Raw genomic sequence first — 24,759 nt, 5'->3', positions numbered from 1 at the left:
TTTTTTTTTATCTTATAAGCAACTCTAAGCACTGTAACATTTTTGAGAATATATTTCCACAGACAAATTTATGAGCTGAACTAAGAGGGTATAAAGAAAGAGAGTTGAAACTAGAAGCTTTGATTCCTTTTTGGTTTATTTGTTACTAGCTGTTACTCGCGGCGTCGCTCGCTTGCAATAAGAACCTCCATCAAAATATATAAAGAATGGGTAGATTTTACTGATGACTAATATTTTGTAGCGCCGCAGGAGCAAAGGCACTCGGCGTTGCCCGTCAGCCCGTTGGGACATTTTTTATTTCTTTTCACTCGGACATTATTCCATACAGAAGGGTTTTTAAGTTTTTGGCCGCCATTTAAAAAGATGGCAACAAATCGAACCCATAAGACAATTCAGCCCGTCTATATGTTAAAGGGAACCAGTGTACTAAATATTTGTGAAATCGGTTGAAAAGCGCGGACTTGGTTGCATAGAGAAAATTTTTTACATTTTTGTGCGCCATTTTTTAAGATGGCGGCGGATTGGAAAAATCTTTCTTGGTACGCGCCTACTACTCATGAGTAACGTTCCTGCAAATTTTCAGCCTTCTAGGGCAAGCGGTTTGGGCTGGGCGTTGATTATCAGTCAGTCAGTCAGTCAGGACTTTGATTTATATAGATATAGATAGATTTATTTTCCTCCTAATATCCGGTTTTCACCGTATTTCAACCAATAAGAGCTAGGCAGAGAAAGATGCGCGACCAACACCGGAAACTTAGAGGAAAACTATAAAAAGCGGGAACACTCCAGCCAAAACTTCTACTCCCATCCTTTTATACATACCCTCTTTGCACATATCATGGTATAAAAAAATCAAATTAATTAGTACATTTTCTTCGCCAACAAACAAAAATAAAACATATTATATCTCCTTCAGCTAATTACCAGAGGTTACCCTATTTTTTAACTCAGCGTGAAGTTCTGATTAAGAAATTAAGTAATTAGGTCTAAGGGGTGAGCCAGACTATTCTAGCACCCTACCCGATAATATCTCGAAGTCACTTCAACCGACGTCTCGCAAAATATTTGTAACAGAACGATTCTGTCAAAAAAGACACGCCCACAAAATCCAAAAGGCGACTTAAAAAATTTCCAAATTCATAATTATCGTATCTCCAATCTTTTTTTGGCAAGTTACCCCATTTTTGCCCTTAAAAAAATTACGCATCAAACAGTTAAAAAAACATCAATTCATTGACCTTCGTCTTTTGAGTTTATATTTTTTCTCTCAATTGAACTTTGACCTGAGAGATCAATTTCGAGCAGACATTCCCCGATCGACTTTTCCCGCGAAGTACCGGCACGCGCGCACAGAGCTCTTTTTGTCGACCGTAATTAAACCTGATTAAACTCACCACGCTTTCCGAGTAACATTAATAATTAAATTAATTTAAATTAACGCGGTAAACAGAAAAGAAATGGGCTTAACGGACTGACAGACGGGGTTCCTGTAAACACTATATATAATGAATTTTAATCCTCCTGGCTTGTACTGATGAATAATTAATTTTCTAAACGTTATTGTGTTTTATAACGGATACTAGTTTCGCGGTTTTTCGGGCTACATTAGGCTTAACTCTTTAGACCTTTGGGGAAATAATTAAAATACAACGGATGTGGAGTAATCGATGTACAGGATCTACAGTATATTATCGCGGCCTTCATCAATAGGATTATTATGATATATTGTTGTCTAAATGCAACAGTACTATTCTAGACAATACATTAAGTTCGCTTTGTTTTTGATGCGCTGTGAAATTCAAAGTTGCGATGTTTGTTGAATTGTTGGTTTTAAAAGTGGAGATATGTATGCGTCTCATGTGTTTATTCAAAGAGGTAAGATTTAAATTCATTGCTATGTATATTGTTTAAAATTATTTTTTTAATATTTTGTCATATTGGGGTTTATTTTTACGATGCCTGATATACCAGGTGTAAGTAATCAAGATCATCTTAGTTATCAAACTCTAAAGACTTTTGGTGGGGATAAGATGGTAACTGACCCCCCCCTTCCCCCTTCTTGGTATTCATAGTGGTATTCATTAGGCTTAGATTTATTTAGGTTATGTTTGATTAGGCTTAGGTTAGGTTGGGTTACTCTTCGTCTAGGCTCAGTTCAGTTTGTGATCAGGTTGAATGCCGTGTTCTAGCACGTTTCTGATAAGTCTGCCATAAATTAAGGGGGATGTTCTTTGGAAGAACGATTTTCAGTCGAAAGTGTAACTTCTGTCTCCATTTTGCCACAAGGGACACTGTTTTTGAGTTATGATTTGATAAATGTTGAGCACTTAATTAATTAAATTAGAAATCATTGTCTTAATCAGTTTCTTAATTGATGGCAGACGTATCAGAAACACCCTGTATATTGTATAGAGACGCAGTTATAACAATGTTTTGAGAGTTGATCAATAGAGGTGGGAGTGGCCAGAGCCTAACTCCTTAGTTAAATAAACACTCGAGTGTTTATCCAATAAACCGTTAAATATAATTTAAATATTTGTACCTGTAAATTATTATAGCACTTAACTGAAATCGATATATCTCTACTTATATATTAGCTCAAAACCCCCGGTAATGAAAACGCGTGCACCTTCGTTTATTTTATATTATAGCATAATCCTGTTGATTTGTCGATAAAGAGGTTTTAGAGTGTTAGAAACATTTTGTTATTGACTAATATAAACACGCTTAAATTATACGCCAATAGAATTTAAAGAAAAGCTTGAAGCAGGGATATTATCAAATCATTATGTGAAAAGAAAATTTGGTCAATATGGTTTAACCATGGATAAAGAATGCGCGTGAGGAAATTTGTTTTCACGCGACAGAATCGGCAACTCCCTTTATCTCGAACGACAGCTTATTCTGTATATACTCTGTTACCCGAGGGGTCAGACGTTTAGGAAAAAGTGTACGGGATTTCGAAATCCAATTTGATTTCGTTGGATTTTGTTTGATTTCAGAATTCGATAAAATCCAATGGATTTCATCGAATTTTGAGATTTTTCCCGTGATTCCGTCGGATTTTGCTATTTTTACCGTGATTTCGACGGATTTTGCGATATTTCCCTTGATTTTGGTGGATTTTGAGGTTTTTCGCGTGATTTCCTCGTATTTTGAGATTTTTCCCCGTGATTTCGTCGGATTTTGTGATATCTTTTGATTTTGTAATGGATTTCACGATTTCTTTACTGATTTAGCTTCTGATTTTGTGATTTCGCTTCTGATTTCGTGATTTCTGTTGATTTCGTGATTTCTTTGTTGATTTTGTGATTTTTTTTACTGATTTTATGATTTTTTTACTGATTTTATGATTTCTTTACTGATTTTGTGATTTCGTTGCTGATTTCGGATTTTTATTTGATTTCGAAATCAGCATTGATTTCGGATTTCTTAAGTTGGATTTCACGGGTAGCGTACGGGATTTCATGAATGACCGACCCCTCGCTGTTACCGCTTCGGTTGTCAGCACGCGCAAAGCTAGGTCTCTATGTAACGTAGTTTTGCGCGTGCTGACAAGAGGCTGAAGTTTTTTGTCTCTTGTCAGCACGCGCAAAACTACGTTACATAGAGATCTAGCTTTGCGCGTGCTGACAACCGAAGCGGTAACAGAGTATATACAGAATAAGCTGTCGTTCGAGATAGGGAGTTGCCTATCCTATAGCGTGAAAAATATTTCCGCACACGAATTCTTTATCCATGGTTTAACTCTTTAATTGGTGACTTAAGCTCGTGCATTAATAGTTATAAAAATAAAAATTCGAGTTTAACACCCATATGGAATTCAAAATTTATGTTCTCGATAAATATTATCATGGGAAAACTATTTTTTCACAAACTTTATCAGCCAATAAAAATACAGAGCTCCTAAAATTCAGTAACTTGATTCTCTTTCGGATTTAGGAAGTTGATAAAACTTCAAGTCTATTACCGAATCCAATTAAAAAGATTTGAAACTACAAACTTTTATAGTGTATAGTTTAAATTTAACGATTAAGTTATCGACACCAAATTAACAACCATGATTTAGAATTAATTAAAGATTAGATTAATTTAATTAGTCTATATAATTTTCCTACCTCTAAACCCTTTTTTTCCGGATGCGGGAATTGCTAATAATCTTGTTCTTCTGTCGCTCTCCATAGACCGAATGAAAAGAGAGACTTGCTTGTGCCAAAATGATTGTTCTTACTTGGATCGGGGTTGACATCCCCCATAGGAAGCTAAATATACCTTATAAATTGTCCCCCAGGGGTATGACGTTGTTAGAGCTAATATAACGTAACTCAATTTTAGTTGAAACTTGAAGATAGACTTGAAGTCCTTATTTTTATTTACATAAAAAACCCGTTGAGATTTAATTTAAATCATTCTACTTTTGAAATATTTGTTTAATTCATGGGGAAATTATTGATAAAGCTAATTTACAGTTTCGAGGAGAGGGTTTTGGTATGGCACACTTAAAACGAAACATTTCATGACGTGTAAAGTACATCTTTGAGTTAATAATCAAGCCATATTAGAGCCTAAACGTTTTATATTTGAATATTCATAGTTATTTACTATAATCGATATGAAAGTTTCAAAACTACTAGTTTAATTTAAATTAAAATTATCATTAAATAATGATCACTTTTACAAATCATTATTTCGGCGAGATAACTATTTGACTCAACTATTTGGAATAATTTTGAACTATAGAAGTTCACTTGAGTTAAATTGTTGACTAAAAGGGGTTAATATTTATTAAGCTAAACTACTTTACTTATTTCAAAAACTGAGCTTTTAAATAGAAAAAAAAAGAATTTTCTTGAGAAATAATTTCAAATTCTTATCAGCCATTGATAAACTTATCAAAAGAATTCCAAATTTACTCAAAAGAAATAAATTTTGACTATAGTTAACCCCTATCCGATATTGTCCAGAGTCGAACTTACAATTCCTTGCCTGGATGCCATGGCCTACCCTTCCATACATGTCATCTTGCGTCCTCACCTGTCATTGGTCGTTGCTTAATGAAGAAATAGTGATCGTGATTGGTCCAAAAATAGTTGAACTTACTTTCTCTCAACCCCTTTAAAGAATGACTCTGCCTTCCGTTTGGTATAGTAGAAGAGTATACATTCCCAAAGCGACGTAATAGTTTTTAATGTCCGTAAGTCCCAAAGCGCGCGCGTGTGTAAGAATTTGTTATCGGGAGATTCGGGTCCCAGCGAGCTTCTGGCATTGGTCCAGAGACGGTAGCAGTTAGAAGTCTCCAGGATTCTTCACTAGATACACGCGATTTTTTGAAAGAGGGACCCCGAGCCGTACGGATTGGCCATGCTAACGGCTAGCTTGCCTGGTTACCATCGGCTTATTAAGTTTAGAATGAAATTTAGTTTAACGTAGGGCCAATTAAGGTTTGGTTTAAAGGAACTATTAACGTTTTTTCGGCGATTCGCGCGGCGTTTATTTAAGTCGTTAATAATGGGTGTCAAAATGAATCGGTTCAAAGGTCGCTTGACCAACGTTTTGGTTCGTTTTTCGCAGCTCCCTGCCACGTCCAAATCGGCTTTCGCCGAATTAAGGACCAAACTCAGTGGAGATACCATGAATCAGTTTATCTGTTCTGGATTGTTCAGGATCGCCTTGCCCGCTGCTCTCCTAGCTGGTAAGTTCAATATTCTTTCTTTATTTTGGTTATCGAAAATTTATTGTTTGTTAAATTCGTAGTTGATTTATGAAACGAATACCTAGGAATAGACATTTTCATTTGAGTATGAAATTTTAAGAATGAAAAAGTGGGTCCCAAAATTGTGGTTACACTGACTGAAGTACAGAGGGGTGGTCCTAAGGGAAATCAATTTTGAGTCGAAAATGTTCTATGAAGGGAGACCCGAAACAAGTTATGATTGGGGTGTTTTACGGATGACCCGTAAATTAAATTAGTAATTATTGTCTTTCAGTTTATTACTTAAATTTAAAAACAGTTATCGTAACTATAGGTCAAAATGTCATAGAAGTTACATTTTCGACACAAAATTGATATGCCACCCTTTTTTAGAACACTATGTATTTAGATTGCTTAATTCTACAATATTATGTTTTAATTTAATTTAAATTTAGCCTTACAATTTGATAGGCTGACGAATTATCAGTAACATTAATTCAATAATAGATCAATCAATTAGGTTGTCAAGCATGAAAAATATTGAACGAATTCTATAGTATTTATTCGAACATTTACAACAGGTGCTACGTTATACGCCTACCCAGTATTGTTCCAATTCTGATAAAAAACACAAAATGTGTGATAAACTTATTTGACTTTGAACTCGTGTCTCGAGTATTTATCTTGTCTTCATATTGGCAATTAAATTTTTCCAATCACCAAACTCTTCTATAGAGAGTCTGTAGGAAAGATTTCAAATATCACTAACTAAACAAATATAAATTTTATTGGTTTAACTCTGACAGCTGTCGGAAACGTGTTTCATCCCATTCCGATTATAACATTTGAAGTATACGATCATTTATTTTATTTCTAGCTTAAAATAGAAATAGCTCGAACCCCTTTTGCATCTCATCATTATTTTTCTTCTTCTAATTGGGTTAGATAAACTAATGTCCATCTTGGGTGTTGACCCCGGGCCAAAACGAGAACGTGCTCACACTAAATTATGTTGGTCGATATTTTGCGGGGGACGTAGAGAAGTTATTGTTTTTATACCTTGGAGGAGTGGTGAAGCTGAAGTTGGCTTCAATTGATTTTAGCTTCAGGTTATTGACCATGAAGCGTCTAAGTGTTTTAACTCTGGGTGTGATTGAACGAATTTCCCTGAAACTAGGGAGACATTGATCTGTTGAAACTGTAGGTTAACATCTTAGAAAGCTACTACCATAAGTTGATAAAATATATGTTCCATAAGTATGACACTACCTATACTTCGTAATGACTTCGTAGAGACTTACAGCTCGAGCTAGTTCAGAACGACAAGCGAGAATTGCATTGCTACACTCGGTGGTTAATTTTGAAGGACTTCGATCTTCCTATTTATTCTGTACTAAGCCTTTGACAGCGTCTCACCTCCAATCTACGACCTACCTCACTCACTTCATGACAAGCTCCAGTTTGTAACCAGTGACAAGCATATGGAACATATATCATGAACTTATGCTACTACTAAAGCCTGTAGGATACGATAGGGTAGGCAATTTCTCCTCCAATTGTACATGGTATATATTATCCACGTCCTTTAAAGCGCGACTATCTTTCAATGTACCTGACCTCACGTTTTAACACCGTTAGGTAACGTACCCAGGGACAATACAATGGAACCGTTGTTCGGGGAAGCGTGTGATTGCTTAGTTTTATCCGATGAAAATTCCCTCTTGACTTGATACAAAACCATTTGTCCTGTAACTCCCCGAAAACTTTTTTTTTGATCCGTGTCACTTAGGGCAGGACATAGCGTGCGTCAACTCCATCATCGCGACATGCGGGTGGGTTACACACAGCGCTAGCTCCATCGGCATTCCTATCTCTTAATTCCTTCCGGCGCATGCACAACTTAGTATAGTCCACGCACTGTCCTTCGGTCACGTCATGTGACAATCATAGTTAGGCCTAACTTATCCCTTTCATTTCCGCCTACTATAATGTTAATGATATCCATTTTCAATGGTTTAATGAAGCATGCATTGTTACGAAGCGATACGTTTACTCGATGCAGGCTTTTGGCTTCATTACGTGGAAAAAGGCGAACGGATGCGTCGAATTAGGATGCCCAAGGCACACATTATCGCCTGAACGCTTCGTTACGTCTTATCGTGTTATAATTAACCCCAATTTTATGCAGTAGTTTTCTCTCTTTCTATACGTAATTGATTGGAATTTTGGTATTAGTCAACGGGAAAGACTTTTTCTTTGATCTTTTTTTCAATCTTGGTCCACTGCTAACGCATAGGAAATGATTCGGCATCATTTATTAAGCTTTACTAATACCCAATTTGATTGAGGTCGTTTAAACACCTTTAGTTTTCTTAATGTGAACGTGTAAGTTATTGAGGTTGAGTCATTCAGGTCAAAGATTTGTTTTGCAAAATCGCGACCTGTTGTCGTAAATAAGATCTGAAGTTCGTATTATTCTAAAAAACCTCACTTCTTTAACCACGTCTCTGAAGGGTTCTTCCGAGTTGACTTCATTTTAAATCGATCCTGTCAACTTCCGGTTTAATTTTTGTCCATTAGGCTTGCATTAGGATATTTCGTCCGTCGTATCTCTTAGGAAGTAATAATCGGAAGCCCTTTTTGCTAATGTATTTTCCAAAGCAATTTTACCCTCGTTAGCTGTTAAATTACAAAACTTGGTTGGTTTGAATTTGAGCTTCCACAGCTAAGTGCTGCTGAAATTTTACACTACATGTGTGCATTTGTTCCGCCCTTAGAGCTGAGATTGATGGTGGTAACCGTGGTGGTTCCATTTCAGCCATTGAACAATTAGAATTTTTCGCAGTGGGTCAAATCTGTGAACTAACGATGTTGAGCTTTTCCATTTAGATTTCTGTTATTTTAACAATAGTCTTTATTCAGAAATCGCATTTGTTTCTATAGTTTTTGTAATATTTATATTACTATGACGAAGTAGAAAAACTTACGCATTGTATATTGGTTCAATATTGGGTCTATATCCGTTTACACGCGTCTCCCATCCTGTCTTCTTGTAATATTTATGCCCCAGTTATCGGAAAAACTCCACTTGATTAAAATGTGTTCATTACGGAAATGGGCCGTTGAATTTGAAAAGTGACGGGTAACACTCAAAGTACAATGTATCTTGTCTGTAAAGTGAAGCTAATATCCCTACCTTTGATCCCTTAACCCTTATAGACAATTACTTAAGGAGTATTTTAGTAAATTTTACGATCGACCATATCATTTTACCTACGATACATCCAATGACATTTTGTAAACGACTCCATTGGGATTTTTTGATACCAGCAACCTTGGGTTTAGGGTCATTTTCCATTGAAGGAAGGACATTTTTTATGAACCCTTCTAATTTGCGCTTGCCCTAGTTTACCACCACAGGTAGTTAGGAATCAATTTTGTCTTCATTAAGGGGTTAATTTAGTTTTTCCCATCGTTGCCCCGTTAATTTGCAAATTGAACTTAGCCAACTCGTATGTTTTTACCAGATATTAAGATAATTTTTCTCGTAATATGTTTTTCTCTAATTACGAAGTAAATTACAGTTTCCGTTTGGTTTGGTTTCTTTTATTATCTATTTCAGGCGTTCTTTTTCGACAGAATTTGTTCTCTTTGATATACTTGTTATTGTTATTTATTGGACCTTTGTTACCCGGACCTACAGTTGTTACAGTATCAACAGGTTAGTTAATTACTAATGTAACGCGAGTTTAATTGTTTAATTTCTGTTAATTATTTTCAGGACATACTGGCCGTTATATCCGTGCCGTATTATGCATTAGTTTAATCATTTGTCTAGCTCATATTGTGTTCCATATAACTTTACTAAGTTTAGGAAATTATGGAAACCTATTTAATTACTGTAAGTTGATTACTTCCGCTTGGTTTTTCTGTGTGACTAATTTCTTTGGATAACAGGCGACTGGAAAGGTAAAATTATCGCTCTGGTCGGACTTCATCAAATGGACAACATCCGTATTATTGATGCCTTCCGCCTGATTGGTTTGGACTTCCTGGTTATGTTCATCAGCGCCTTTGTCCACGTTATGTGCCAAAAAATGGCGGGATCAGCACCGGCGAACGAGTTTACCAATACTAACCCTAACGAAGAAAGTATCACATCCGCTTCCGGTGGCCCTCCACAGTCACCGGATCCGGGAGCTGAAAATGCCTCGCCCAGATGTAAAAGCACCACCAGAAAACGCAAAAGAAAAGCCTCCGAACTTCTAACATTAGTAGGCAAGTTTTAGACCAAAACTTGGCTAAGCTTAACGACTTCAACAAGTTTAAACTAACTTCTTCTTGCAGGAGAATTCATCTTGGTGGTATTTTACGCTGCCGCTGGCATTATTCAACCGTCCCTCTTGAGTTCCGTCTATTTTCTTGTCTTTTTGGGGGTGGCGACTTGGTTGGCTTGTAACCGACGTTTGGGCCGGACCTACATGATCTCGCGTTTGTCTCTCTTGCTTTACTCGGCCTTGCACTTTACCGCGATTTTTCTTTACCAAACAATGTACGCCCAAGAGTTCATTCCAACTGACGGCCTCTATCCAAGGTAAATAGTTTCTCTTCTTTATTGATTTAGTATCGGGTCGCGAAGTTCTCTTTTTGCCCTCAGAGGTTGAGTGTATAGAAGCGGTAGTTGAGGACCTAAAGAAAAAGTTTCGTGTTTAGTGTCTTGAACAGAGAATATTTTATGGAACTTGAATCTGCGTCAACTGTCTACAATGACAAAATATTCATGTGATTATTTCAGACTCCTCGGTTTAACAGCATTAAGGAACGCTACCTGCGAAAATGCAAGAACCATCAGTTTCATGCCCCTAGATTGGACAGTTTACGTTAGTCCTTTAGTTGTCCTTGGTCTGTATTGGGTACTGGCCACCGTGTCCCGTTACCGTCTATTTAACCCGGTAAGTACCTCCTCAACAAGTCCAATTACATTTGAAATAAATCTCGTATTTGCCACGTAGTATAACAAGATTAATATAAATAACTTAGCTTTTAAATCTAACTTGGCTTCGTTAGGCTTAACAATAACTTCGAAACCACCCCCCTTCGCTTGAGATTCGATTAAAGCGGCTTGTCTGCGAGTGTTTACCACCTTCAAATCCAAACCTTAGAATTTAATCATATTAGGTTGTAGAGGAAACGCATAGCGACGCGTCAGCTGGAACCGTTGCTGTTGGTTCCACTAGAAGTTCTCAAAGGTCGACAACCAGTTTAGTGCGGAGACGAAAATCTATGAAACGTGAACGCGCCAAAAGCGTATGTAACAACCGTGAACCATATAACAATCGCACGTTTTTCCACACCCGTTTCCTATTCAATATTATTCCTCCCGCATAATCACCCAAATACCAAATACACTACGCTTTATTCGCACTACACGTTGTCGCTAAAGGGTACTATGAAACTTAGAAAAGAACATTCATGGCATGCATGTCGGTATTCGTGGATATCCCAACCAATACCCCTTAACTGTCCCCATAAATTAACCGCTACATTTGAAGTTAATTTATATAATTATTTTTTTTTCTTAATTATGATTTTTTGCACGTGTTATTATTGTTAATTAGGAATGCATGAACTTCTCAGATGAAGACGGATGCGGTGAAAAAATCGCTGTAGGTAGCTTAAACGCAATTTTTAATTTTTGAAAAAATTTTACGCGCTTTTAATGGGAAATCATTTAAACTTTTTCACTGCATTTTTAGAAGATTTCTTTTGAGGCCTATTTAAATTATGTGCAAGTTTGTTTAAGTAGTATTTTTTAGAGCTTTAAAATGCGGCCACGGTCTCAAAATTGGTCTAAAAATTAAGTTTCTTCAAAATAGTTTCCTAATTTGGGACCAAATTTGACCCCCAAAGTCTCATTTTGTAGCTCTTTGCATCATTAGGATATTTAAGAACATAATATCTTGTTTTGCACATATTTCCTCTGACAAACATACCAATCCTTTAAAATGCTAAGTCCGGAGATAGGCTTATTGGTATGTTTCGAAAAACATTTACTTCAAAAATTAACTTTTTATTTTATTATTTATTTGAAAAAAAAAATCAAAATTCCTGACATTGTTGCATTTATTTTTAAATGCATGGATCTTGGCACGTTCCTTTTTGTAGTTAACCTTATCAGCACCAATTTATAAAAATCAAGTCTACGACGGCATTTCAATTGAAGATACACCAGTAGGCATTATTCCAAAATATCCCAATTTTTTGAACCCCTTTCCAAATTAACCCGCATTATGGCATCTCTGATCCCATTTGCATGCCTATTTATCATAACTATTCAATCTAAACGTGAGGATCTCTATTTTATCTTAATTGCATCAATGCATGGTTTCTATAACCTCTATCTTCTTTCGAAGCATCTTGCATGCAAAATATAAATTAATTTGCATTTTATCCGCATGGAAATTGTTGATTAATTTAAAATGACTATTACTTACGAAATTAAAACATTTAGCACCGGAGCACAAGCACTTTAATAACAATTAGAAAAGGCTCTAACGTTGTAAATTGTTCATTGTTTATAGTTTTCGTGATTTTGAAAATATATTTTTGAATGAAAAAGCAGTTTTCCAACTCACGAAAACTATCACGCATTTCACCTTGAAAATACGGTGTCTAAAATGCGTAACTCTAACATTGGGTGTGTAAGAGACATAAGAGATAGTGTAGATTTGTACTTACTGTAATTTCAAGATGAAATCGACTTCTAATAGACTCGCTTTAAGAAATTGTTTAGGAAGAGCGAGTGATGTCGCGTTTAATCGCAAATAAAATTTAGTAATTAATTTACTTGCTGATAATTTTACTTAATTATTCACTCGCTCTACTTTGGTCTGATTTATAGAAGCAAACTAACTGTAACTAATTTACTAAATATTGCTTACAGTTTAATTGCAAATTATAATTATTATACGCAATATTTAAATCTGATTTAGCTATTAGAAGATGATAGGACAGGCAGATCTTATCGAACATTGGATGTTCCTGCCCATCATAGACGTAGTTTGGCCGCGGATCCAAATGGATCCATGACTTGGACCAGCGACAGTGAAATGCCAGAAGGCAGTGTTATGCCAGATGAAGGCACGGTAGTCTCTGCAGAACCCGTAAATAAATATAAAAACATCATATTGAGTCCTGTAGTCAGCATTCTACGTCTAATAGCGAAAGGGAGTTATGTAGCAACGCTCATCATTATGATGGTAAGTTGATAATTGATATGAATTATAGAGCAATGTTAAGATTTAACTTAATCTAGTAATATCTGAACATTTGTATTTGAAAAAATGATTTTAGTTTTAATTTAGAGTCTCTTTAATTATTAAATTGATTATAGGAAGGGTTAGATTTGTTTTGCCTATTTAAAAGTATAAAAATTAATAGAGTGGAAGCCAACTTATAGGGGTGAAGCATCTACAGGTTTACAGGTTTACAGGTTTAATTGTTCGCCGTACAATGGTACGCCCCTATCCTATGGGCCCCTGTAGAAATGTTTACCGTGCTGCACACCTACTTCTGCAAAAAATTCTTACATTCTAAAATTTCCCACATTTCATTTTATAGTTCATTTAGATATGTTTTTCTCTAAAGAACATGAGTTATATTAAAGGGTTATCTTTAATAATTTTTTTGTAGTTTTTAATGATTAAAATTGTTTTTAATTTAGACTTGGAGCATAACGTACCATAGCTGGTTAACATTCATCCTTCTATTATGGTCGTGCGTTCTTTGGATGACTCCAAATTCGCGACAAGCTTGTCTAAAATCGTCACCGTTTCTTGTGGCTTACGCTGAGGCTTTATTGCTGTTGCAATTCGTATACGGTTTGAATTTAAATGACGATGAATTACCTCGTAAAATAGACGGAGTTAACTTGGGACAAATAGGATTAGTGAAATATTTCACCTTGTCTTACCAACCATTAGCTGTTAAAGTAAGTTCATTTTATATATACAGGGTGTTTCTGCAAGTTCTATCTGCTATTAAGGGCAATTTTGAGTGGAAAATTTTCTATGACCTTTTACCCTAAGGGTCATTGTTTTCGAATGAAGATTAGAGTAGAAAGAAGATTAGACCCCTTAGATTTAACATAAGAAACTGAAAGACAATGATAAATTAATTAAGGGGTCATCCATAAAACACTTGAAACTTAACTTGAAAACGGTTGATGACAAAATGTTATAGAACAAAATCTACTCGAAATCGTCCAAAGTACATCCCAATTAATTTCTGTATACCTTATTACGAATTAACTATTTTACTAATCGTTTTATTAATTAATTAATTAATGTAGATATTATACACCATCATGTTTTGGTTAACTCTACATCAATACATGCAAGAACGCGCCAAATCCATCGAGCGTGATTTGAGTCACGGTGTTTTGTTAGAACCGTTCAATATTTCATATTCAACCGCACAACCCGGAGTTCCTAGACCAGGTTTGTTTCATTTAAAATTAGCTATTTATACCCCAATTGATAGTTTAATTAGTTTGGTTAAAACTAGCCGATGTCAACCGCCAAATGAGCGAAGTCTCAGGCGCCACAGTCGCTAATCCATTTGTCAAAAAAATGGGCGCAGTTGTGACCACCTTGTTGACAAAATATTGGATTTGGGTGGTCGCTTGTATGTTGATGGTGATATCGTTGGGTGGAGACGAAGTGGTCCTTTATAGGATCGCTTATATGTTCCTATTTCTATTCTTTATAACCATGTTCCAGGTATTTCAATGGTTTTTCTCGAAACCATTAGAGGGGAAATAATTTAAAAATATTTACGTTACAGTTTTCATATTCAATATGGCGTAGAGTTATGTACGGATTTTGGTTAACTATGATCGTATACTCTATGCTTGTTTTAATTTTAATCTACACGTACCAATTTCAAAATTTCCCTAATTATTGGCGAGATTATTTACACGTTTCCGATCAAATGTAAGTTTTAATTAATAATAAATTAATTTCAAGTTAATAAGCGTATTTCACCTCCCAGTCAAAAGGATATTGGACTTGAAGTATACGGAGCCGATCCAGGAACATTATTTTTGAAACTTCTAACACCAACTTTCTTTCTAATTATTACCATCATTCAATTACATTACTTCCACAAAGAGTTCCTTAAGATTAGCGAGATTGATTACAGGTATGTCCTTTGAACAAACTTATTTCAATAAAATTTCGACACTTCGTTACCATTTTGTTTTTGTTGTACAGACCTGAGGATCCACCGGTTTCGGAATTACGAAGTCCTTCGACGCAAGTTACGATCGAAAGGGAAAGTGTCAGTACAGCTCCTGGACCGCCATCGACCATCGTTGCAGAGTGTTCAGTGACCCCGTCACCCGCTGTATTGGACGAGAAAGACGGTGATGAAAAGGACAAGGACAAATACGGCGTTCAAGAAATGAAAGAGATTATTGAAAGGAATTGGAATAAAGTTGTGACAATTGCGGAACAAGTTTGTGAATTTCTTTGGAGGGTGATGGAAATTCATATCATCAAGATTGTTCTGTTCTCTGTGCTGTGTTTAGCAGCCTACGATGTAAGGTTTAACCTTAATTAAATATTGCCATTAATTTAATTATTTAATAAATTTCATCTTAAGGTTTGCGCCATACACTTCATTTTTGTCGTGTTTGTTGTGTTGGCACTTCCAGTGAAAAAATTGAGAATATTCTTGTCCCATTGTTGTTCCTTATGGGTGTCCATCCTTTTGCTATCGAAAATGATCTATCAATTGAATTTTGTGGATCAATACGGATGGAAAGTTAATTGCACCGTGAGTTTATCATTTTGCGTAATTTCAGCCAATTAGTCTTAATTTTCATCGATGTTTAGAGCGCTATTGACCCGAATACGACGGACGAAATCGACAACCGTATATGGATCGGCTTCAAGAAAACGGACAACTTAACCAGTTACTGTAGGGGATACATCGGATTGATCATTGTTCTAACCATTCAAGCCGTTGTAAGAATTCGACAGAAGTTTCACCGACATCGTAACAACGAACCAATTCCGAAACCTGGCATTGTTTTTGCTGACATAACTCGGGCTACAGCCGATGATGGTTTAGCCCAATGTGCCAAGTTTTTGATCAATCACTTCTTTTATAAATTTGGCGTCGAGGTATTATTTAAGAACATACAATGGCGAATAGTTATCTGATTTTTTTTTCTAAAAAACGTTTTACAGTTTTGTTTCGTGACAATTGTCGCTTGTGTTGGCGTTAGACTAGACATCTTTGCGGTTTTCTCGTCCATATGGCTTTGCATCATGTTCCTCATGAAAAGAAGCACTTTAGCCAAAATTTGGCCGGTTTATGTTTCGTACCAATGTATAGTTCTACCTATACAGTACTTAATGTGCGTTGGTATACCAAATGGATTGTGCATAGGTAAATTTAAACAACTATCCAAGCTGTTAATCACGATTAACTCTTGAATTTTGCGTATTACAGAATACCCTTGGAAAGATTTTATAGACCCTGAGCTCGTTGAATGGCTCTACCTTCCTGATTTTGTCAAGTCACCCAATGCGTACAAGATCATGGGTAAGTCTGTTTCAATTGACTTTTATTTAGCAGTGATGATTAGTTTTAATTTAACATTAATTTAAATCTTTCAGTGGACTTTTTCCAGTTAGTTTTCTCCTGTTGTCAATTATACGTATTTTCAATCGAAACAAGCCCAGTTGCCGAAATGTACGAAGGCGGCAGTAACAAAGAAATATACTACAATGATAGTCAAGGACTGACGTATTACGCTGCCAATCCTGTCCCCGACTTTGTGACGTACAATAAGTAAGATTATCTTTATTAAACTGCGATAATTGCATAGAACCCATATCAGAGCCCAGAATGTACAAATATACAATAGGGCTATAGCTTTCGTTTAAACCCTACAGTTTTTGATGAAGTGTATGCGTCATATTTCTCTTTACAACAGGTCGTATTTGGATGTCATAAAATCCTTATGTTTCTTCGGATTTTATTGGGTGACACTGGCAATAATGTTCTTAGCAGGGACAAGCAGAGTCAGTCTCTTTGCCATGGGTTACATGGTGGGCTGTTTCATATTTCTATGGAGTGGGAATGAGTTCTATTTAAAACCAATTAGAGTGCTTCTCAAAATGTACGTAAGACCAAGGGTTTCTAACCCAAGAAAATTATAAATTAAATGTTTCTTTAACTTTTAGGTGGAACGCACTCTTAGCTTACAATGTGGTTGTTATACTAATAAAATCCATACTTCAAGTTGTGGGTTGCGTCTTTTTAACCAGCTTATATAAAAACTTTTGCTGGCTAGTTCAACTTTTAGGTATCGCGTGCCTTAAGAAGCTCAAAACTGGTGACCCTGGTATGTTTATTTATATTTTATTAATTTTTATTTAAATAATAAGTTAGTTTTATAGCGAAACGTTTTGTAAACAATTGCGCTGTAAGTCCAACTCGTTGTAATTGTAAATGTTATTTAAACTTGATGAACAAAATTCCAGACGAACGACAATTATTGTTGGCTTGTTTTCCCAATGCTTACCGTTGGTGTACCCCTGGATTCTACTCTGATTTTCTTTCCGATAGCACAGGTCCACTATTGTTTTTATTTTACCATCTTTGACAAATTTTCGCTGTTTACCCTAAATTAGCTTTTGCAAAGAAAATTGGTGGTGGCATCTTAGCTGGTGCATTCTAAAGAGAGTAATGGCGCCTCCCTGTCTATGACTTAAAATAGTTAACGTGTAGTGCCACTACTCTTTACTGTTTCAATTCCAAGGTGATGGTATCTCCAACTCTTACCATAGTTTTAACGCGGAGTTATATCATTGCAGATCCTACTCAAGAGACAGTCGGAGATTGCGACGTACCATTAGACGAAGCCGGACTCTTATGGGACGGAATTTGCTTCGCATTTTTGCTGTTACAAAAAAGACTATTTTGCAGTTATTATTTCCAGCATTTAGTAAATGAAATTAGAGCTCAACAGGTTTTGGCATCGAGGTATTTATTTATTTACTTAATTTTGCGTAGATATAATTTTGGGTTAAATGTTGGGGTTATTTGAAAAGGGGGGCGGAAATGATCAACGAAATTCAAATGAGGGAAGTCAAAGCCCAGGAAGTGGTTGAGAAGGAAGTGATGAGTAAAATCAAGAAGAAAATGGATAAGATTCGAGCCAAGCATCAAAAGGCGCCTGATGGGGTAACTACTCATCCCGGCACTCATTTCAAAGGTAATTTAAAATATTTACTTTAGTTTTAATTACGATCGAAGTAAACGCGATGATGGTTATGGAGTAGAATATAGTGAAGTAGATTAGTTTAATTATACATGTCACATCGACCCATAATCACTTCATAAATTTTTGTGAAACTTTTTGCCATATTTTTTGTCGGTCATCAAGTAGGCCTAAATCGCGTCATTAAATTTTTGTCCAAACTCAATTTTTGACCCGTACCTTTTTTCACGATTTTTCAACATTAGGTGGCGATTTTGATTCTTACTCTACCCCCTTATATTCCGTCGCTAGCGGGGGTCATCAAGCGCCCGATGGCCCCGATGCCCAAACCCGTTCCCCACCCCGTCGTACCCATTCACCCACCAGCTCAGTCACATTCACGCTGTCTTTGGACGGTTTCAATGACCCGCACCTGTCCGGTCCCGGTTCTGTCCCGGAATCGGTCCCACCTTCTGACAGTCATTTAACTTCTCCTACCGAGGAGTCGTATCCCGTTTTTTCCCCTCCCCCTTACCCCATCGCTATGGAAGGTTTCAACTTGGACAACGGGTATTCACCCACTTTTTACGCCGGGGTTGCCGCACCTAGAGGTTATCACGGTCCTTTGCCAGGCGTACCCGTTGCCGGTCCATCTGGTCGCAATAGACCACACCGGTCAACACCATCTTCGCATCACGCCTGTAATTTGGGGTCACGGGTTAAACAATCAAACGCACCATTTTTGCAAGGCGCACCTGGTTAGATTTTACACGCACTTTGTGACATACCATTTAATAAGCGCCTGATAACACACGAAAAAGAACTTCTCTACTTGCGTAATCCGCCAGATTTCGAAACAAAGATTATAATTTGATTAAAGAAAATTAAATAAAATTATGATCTTAGTTTTGATTGGGTAAGCGCTTATTAATACACGTTTTCACATTAATCACTCTCTCGAAAGAAAGCACGTGAAATTTTAAGCATGCGATGTTCGTACGTAGTATTTTGCGATGTAGTGCAATTCACACACTCGCTTACGCCATCACACACTCCAGCGTTTTTTTAGTGTCTTCAGTAAAAGGGCGGCTTTTTCGCAAGCACTTTTAGGCTTTAAGTAGATTTTATGATAATGATTGTTAAAATGTTTTCTTTACTAGCCGTAAAGGGATTAAATTTTAATTCGAACAGTAAAACTAACTCTATAATGGTTTCCCTTTAGCCATTCGGTCCGGAGATTATTATATGTTCGACGACTACTCCGATGATGAAATTGACTTGGATTTGATTGCCAAATCGTCCAAAGATCTCGAAGATGAAGAAGCGGCCGAAGTCAAAGAAAAGGGCATTAATGCTGTACGTTTTTCGTCCAATTTATAGTGGCAAGTTTTAACAATCATTTCCGCGCAGCTTCTAAGTCAAGCAATGAAAGGAACAATTAAACAAAACATACGAAAGGGATCGGAAGACGAGTATGACGTTGGAGAATCGAGTCACCTTTCGCCAATAATCAGCGCTGATCGATCAACTGAAGCCTCTTCTGTGGTAAGTTCAAGTACCTTTTTGAAACATACAAATACATTACTAATCTTAAATACACGTACTTTACAGCCTCATCCACCTCTCTCTCGTATAACTTCCTTAAGTCTTCCCGATACACTTCCTCCAATTCCTAGCGCCCAACCTAGTCAGTCGTTACCACCATATGATTCCTCAGCTCCAACTGAAACTGAACAACCAGGAGCAGATAGACGCGCGCCTGGAGATGGTAAACAGTCGATGACAAAACTTATCCAAACTTAGAAAGTTCTAATTAGTTAAAAAACAACCATTGCAACAGAAAAACTTGTAGACAAAATCAAGTCGTTTTGCGCAATAGCTGGGGCATTTATCGAGGGGTTACTTATTAGTGGAACAGCAAAGTTGAACACGGTTTCCAAAGACTATCGATACGTCGCTTGTCAGCTATCGCGAGAAAAGAAAATTCTCAAAGAAAAGGTTGGTTTGTACTTTTGTGTGAATCTGCAAATGCCATATGCAATAACCCATGGTTTTATAGTTTTCCTCTGGTGAACAATGCGAGGATTTGAATATTTTGGATAAAGACATAAGAAAAGCTACACCAGCATCTGCCGGGTAAGTTTCACCTTACAACAATTAGTGTTCATTACTTTGGTTATCGCGAAATGTAGATTCAATTAAATGACCTAAGAACTTATTCCACATAAGGTCAATCGGTACTAAATCAGCAAGCGCTAAAGTGGCTATAACAGTTCAAAAAGGGAGTCAGGACTTAGCTGAAAGGTGAAATTACGTCACTAAACCACCACCCCTTATTTGTATAAATGTATTTGTATAGCACACATGTACTTTACCCCACGCACAGTATTATTCGTTTTTATAGTTAGTTTCCGTCGTAAACTTTCCTAATACCACCGTTAATCTTTGGCCACACAATTTTAACAGATTTTAAATGTTAAATGGCTTATGTCGAAAGAATTGTGTTAAATAATTAAGATTTGATGATTTTTAGTGTTGAACTGGTGGACACTCCCGACATCTTAGATCAAAAGGAGCAACCGCCCGTTGTCCGTTTCTTAGTCGCTTTCTATTACGCAATTGTATCGCGTTCCGAGCTTCTGTGTTACCTAATGATCGTCGTGAATGTCATGAAATACGCCAGCGTTACTTCGTTACCATTGGCCCTACTAGCGTTTCTTTGGGGTTCGCTATCCGTGCCTAGACCATCCAAAACATTCTGGATCACCATAATCACCTACACCGAGGTACGTATAGAAAAACCCTACGCTTACCTTAGACGACGGTTTCATTAACGTTTAAATCTCGCTCCAGGCGATTGTTATCATCAAATACCTCTTCCAATTCAACTTTTTCCCGTGGAACAAAGAACCTGATGAACTCAAACCATTTTGGCCTCCGCGTATTGTCGGAATTGAGAAGCAAAGTCATTACGTCGTCTACGATTTGGCTCTACTTCTAGTGGTCTTCTTTCATAGGTTTATGCTAAAAAGTCTCGGGTTATGGAAAGACAGCGATCGTAGCACCGTCGCCGCAACAACACCCGAAAAAACCCTGGATGAAAAAGAGGATGAGTCGTTGGTAAGTTAGGACTGACTTCGTGTTCAAGATGGTGCACGGTTACATTTCCTTAGCTTCAGGGATTTGTTCGGTTTAATTGCTTCGCAATTGCAGATTGTCGATTTAAAAGATGAAAAAGGAGGAGGTGACAAACTGGCAAGCATGGAAGATGATACTAAATTATTAGACCAGGATGACGAGGACGTCGAAGAAGAGGAGTCATCAGGTGAGATTTTACGCATTGTGCGCGATGTTATATACTAAAGCTATTTCAAATTGACCGCAGTGTGCTCCGAACCTTCACCACTCGACCAGTTCTTTAATAAGTAAGTAATCACACCTTCTTCATTAACAAAATATGATAAATGTATGTCCCGTTTTCAGATTAAATCAGTACTTCGATCCCTGCCGATCCTTCTTTCGCAATCTCTTGAATCCAGAGTATCGCGTAACAGTTGATGTTTACGCCTTTATGTTTTTCTGCGATTTCATCAATTTTCTAATACTAGTATTCGGATATTGGGCCTTTGGCGTAAGACATGGTTTAACCTATTAAGTTCTTTTACTTTATTAAGTTTCTAATTGTTGTTTAACAGACTGGCGGTGGAGAAGACGGTGTAGCTTCCTATTTCCAAGAGAACAAAGTCCCAATTCCTTTTCTCATTATGCTTATCGTCCAGTTCGCTTTAATCGTCATGGATCGTGCCTTATATCTGCGAAAATACATTTTCGGCAAACTATTGTTCCATATATTCTTGGTGTTTCTAGTGCATATTTGGATGTTCTTCGTTTTACCTTTCGTCAGTGAAAAGTAGGTGTAGAAAATATGGTTGAAGTTAAAATTCTAGTTCTAAATTGTATTCGTTACCATTTGCAGACGATTTACATCCAATAACAACTTACCACCGAAACTATTTTACTTTATAAAATGCGGATACTTGCTTCTATCCGCGTACCAAATTCGTTCTGGATATCCGACACGAATATTGGGAAATTTCTTTTGTAAAAAGTTTAACTACGTTAATTTATTCTTATTTAAAGGGTAAGTAACTGTTTGTTTTTGAAGGATATTTATCGGTTGACAGTTTGTTTAACCGATAAACTCACCCTCTTTTTTAGATATCTATTTGTGCCATTTTTATACGAATTGCGCTGCCTTATGGATTGGATTTGGACCGACACCAGCATGAACATCGGAAACTGGTTGAAAATGGAGGATATATTTTCCAATATTTTCGTGCTCAAGTGCAATCGTCGCGCGGAGGAAGAGTATCCGACCCCTCGAGGCTCGAAACGAACTTCCTTCGTCAAATACGGCGTTGGCGGGTTTTTACTCTTTATCGTTATACTTATCATTTGGTTCCCCTTGCTGCTGTTTGCGCTAGGAAGCACGGTGGGACTCCCTAATCAACCGTTAGACTTCTCCATCGTGCTATCTATAGGAGGATATGAACCAATTTTTAAAATGACGGCCCAACGTAACAACATGATTTTAGGCCTAAGCTCCAATCAATACAACTCGCTGGTAAATTCGAAAGACATCTCTAAATCCGCCCAACAGTTCTTGAATAATTTCGACGGATCCGATATAACCGTCATAAACTTGAACGGAAATTCAACCGCGGTTTGGGCAGTCTCACCTCCTAGTCAAGACTCGCTTATTAGCGAGCTGCGATCCAAGTCACCTTTGAATATGAAGATGGCATGGTCGCTTTACCGTGACCCCAACTCAACGGGTGTCGACAAATCGGTTGGCTACGAGAAATCCATAGATTTGTCCGAATTTGTCAAAAATAAGTTGGCTGATATGCTAAATAGTTCCGAAACGGGAGAAGCTTTAAACGTTACCATTCCTAATATATTCCCTAATTATCTAAAAGCCTCGGCTAGAGGCGCGGTCAAATTTGAAACGGGGATGACCAGTAAGTCAACTTCGACATTTCAAAAGTGAAACGTTTACTTATTTGCTCATTTATATTTAGAAAAAGACAATGCCTTGCGTAACTTGACGCTATCTTTGCGTCATGGTAGTTTCCAGAACTCCAGCGCAATCGCGCAATGGTGGGAGTTGAAAGATCCAATGTGCGAGGGTCCTGGATCACCGCCATATTCGTTTTTAGGAGACAAACGAAAGTGCGAATTTCTACAAATCATGTTATTCAGCGACAAAGTTTTCCCATCCGAGTTGTCTATATTTTCTGGTTACGGGTAAGTTGTTTGTCCGTCCTGACCTTGAGGAAGGTCATCGAAGTTGATTGAACTAAACTAGATCCACTAATTCCAATTGTTAAATTTATTTTTTATTTGAAGGATCGTGGGACTGTACACTACGTTCGTTTTATTGGTCTCGCGTCTCATTCGAGGATTCGTAGCTGGATCTTCATTCACGATTATGTTTGACGACATGCCATACGTCGATCGCGTCCTTCAGTTGTGCCTTGATATTTATTTGGTGCGCGAGAGTGGCGAGTACACATTAGAAGAAGATCTGTTCGCCAAACTCATATTCCTGTATCGATCTCCAGAGACGTTAATTAAATGGACTAGATTACCGGACAACGCGCGCGAAAGTCCCAGTTAGAAGAGTCTTAGAATCCGTAGGCCTACCACTTGTAGAATTTAAATAGTTTTTTTTAATTACGAATTTTTGAAGCTACGGAAATGTGTTTTTTGTACAAACTACAATATATTAAACTAATACGCGAATTAATTTTATAAAACGGTTAATTATATAATACCGTAATTAAAGCTAAATACGAGGCAGTTTGAATAACGAGTGAAAAGCCTTTTTTTCTGTGATTTTTTTTTTTCTAAATAAAAATTTGTTTTTAAGTTTTAACAATTTAAATACCCACCCAAAACTTAGGTTTTTTTTTCAAGTTTAAATAAAACTTGAATTACTACGTAGTGTCCCATGAATAATGACCCTTTTCCCCCATAGAGTGAGTTGTAGTCTTCCCATAATGCCAGTGCTAAAATTAATTATCTAATAGATTGAATGAAAAGTACTTCATTTTCAACTTTAATATGAAAATAAAATTTTTACATCCAAAAAGATACGATGTTTTATTAATAGAGTTAAACGTATTTTACAGACATATTTGTACTCATTGCATCATGCTATGGTGTTGATGACGTCATCGTTACCGCGCGAAAGCAGCATGACTATTTTCCGGGGCACCACGCGTAGGTACAATTAATGTTAAATTAGTCATTTAATTAATAATTATAGTTTTATTATTATTTTAATTATGAAATTAGCAGTGTAAACACAGTACGAATCAGTTGTCTTTAGGAATACTGTTAAAATATTTTTAACCTTTGATACTACCCCTCCCCCTGCCACCCTTCAAAAACTATCACGCTAGTTTGATGAGTCATATATTAGACGTTTGTTAAATCGTTGAAAATGTTATGGCATGCCTACCGCGCACGCTCAGTAGCTACCATTTGATCAACGGCACCTGTATACTTAGTCAGTCTGTGTTCGCCAACGTGGTATGCCCATTTCAAAGTCGCGTGTAATTGCCCCGTAATTTGCCACGCGTCAACCGAACATTAGGCCTAATTTTTACACCCTATTCATCATCGATGCTCTTGCCTGTTGCTGATGGCTAATCAAATAGATATGCTTCGAGAGCAACGTCTTTTGGCGCTGGTCTACTTGATGATGGATTTTGCGATGGACTTCGAG

General features: G+C 37.0%; 1 protein-coding gene across 1 annotated transcript; it reads left to right on the top strand.

Moving 5' to 3' along the window:
- The first annotated feature begins 1,337 nt into the window (after positions 1-1,337).
- Positions 1,338-24,120, top strand: Piezo (piezo type mechanosensitive ion channel component). Its single transcript, XM_089848832.1, has 43 exons — positions 1,338-1,875; positions 5,572-5,692; positions 9,315-9,413; positions 9,474-9,593; positions 9,650-9,970; positions 10,040-10,286; positions 10,488-10,644; positions 10,871-10,999; positions 11,311-11,358; positions 11,858-11,923; positions 12,685-12,951; positions 13,416-13,682; positions 14,043-14,190; positions 14,243-14,472; positions 14,537-14,685; positions 14,744-14,893; positions 14,965-15,292; positions 15,356-15,529; positions 15,589-15,879; positions 15,946-16,147; positions 16,211-16,303; positions 16,378-16,552; positions 16,698-16,883; positions 16,948-17,108; positions 17,248-17,337; positions 17,581-17,749; positions 17,818-17,981; positions 19,189-19,322; positions 19,377-19,511; positions 19,578-19,734; positions 19,807-19,964; positions 20,026-20,102; positions 20,196-20,270; positions 20,500-20,752; positions 20,820-21,086; positions 21,180-21,291; positions 21,352-21,391; positions 21,450-21,597; positions 21,662-21,876; positions 21,943-22,107; positions 22,185-22,987; positions 23,048-23,273; positions 23,376-24,120. The coding sequence occupies exons 1-43, from the start codon at positions 1,810-1,812 to the stop codon at positions 23,644-23,646; spliced, it is 7,854 nt and encodes a 2,617-aa protein (XP_089704958.1). The 5' UTR covers positions 1,338-1,809; the 3' UTR covers positions 23,647-24,120.
- The last annotated feature ends 639 nt before the right edge of the window (positions 24,121-24,759 follow it).

This window comes from Phalangium opilio, unplaced genomic scaffold (assembly GCF_054372755.1).
Source record: "Phalangium opilio isolate 3A_F unplaced genomic scaffold, DU_Popi_V2 ptg000082l_1, whole genome shotgun sequence".
Lineage (NCBI taxonomy): Eukaryota > Metazoa > Arthropoda > Arachnida > Opiliones > Phalangiidae > Phalangium > Phalangium opilio.
The sequence above is the reverse complement of the archived record's forward strand: the minus strand, read 5'-3'. Positions and strand labels throughout refer to the sequence as shown.

Coding starts and splice junctions, on each gene's coding strand:
- Piezo (XM_089848832.1), top strand. CDS start 1,810: ATGTTTGTTGAATTGTTGGTTTTAAAAGTGGAGATATGTATGCGTCTC. Junction 10,645..10,870: donor GTTACCGTCTATTTAACCCG/GTAAGTACCTCC, acceptor TAATCATATTAG/GTTGTAGAGGAAACGCATAG. Junction 11,359..11,857: donor GATGCGGTGAAAAAATCGCT/GTAGGTAGCTTA, acceptor TCCTTTTTGTAG/TTAACCTTATCAGCACCAAT.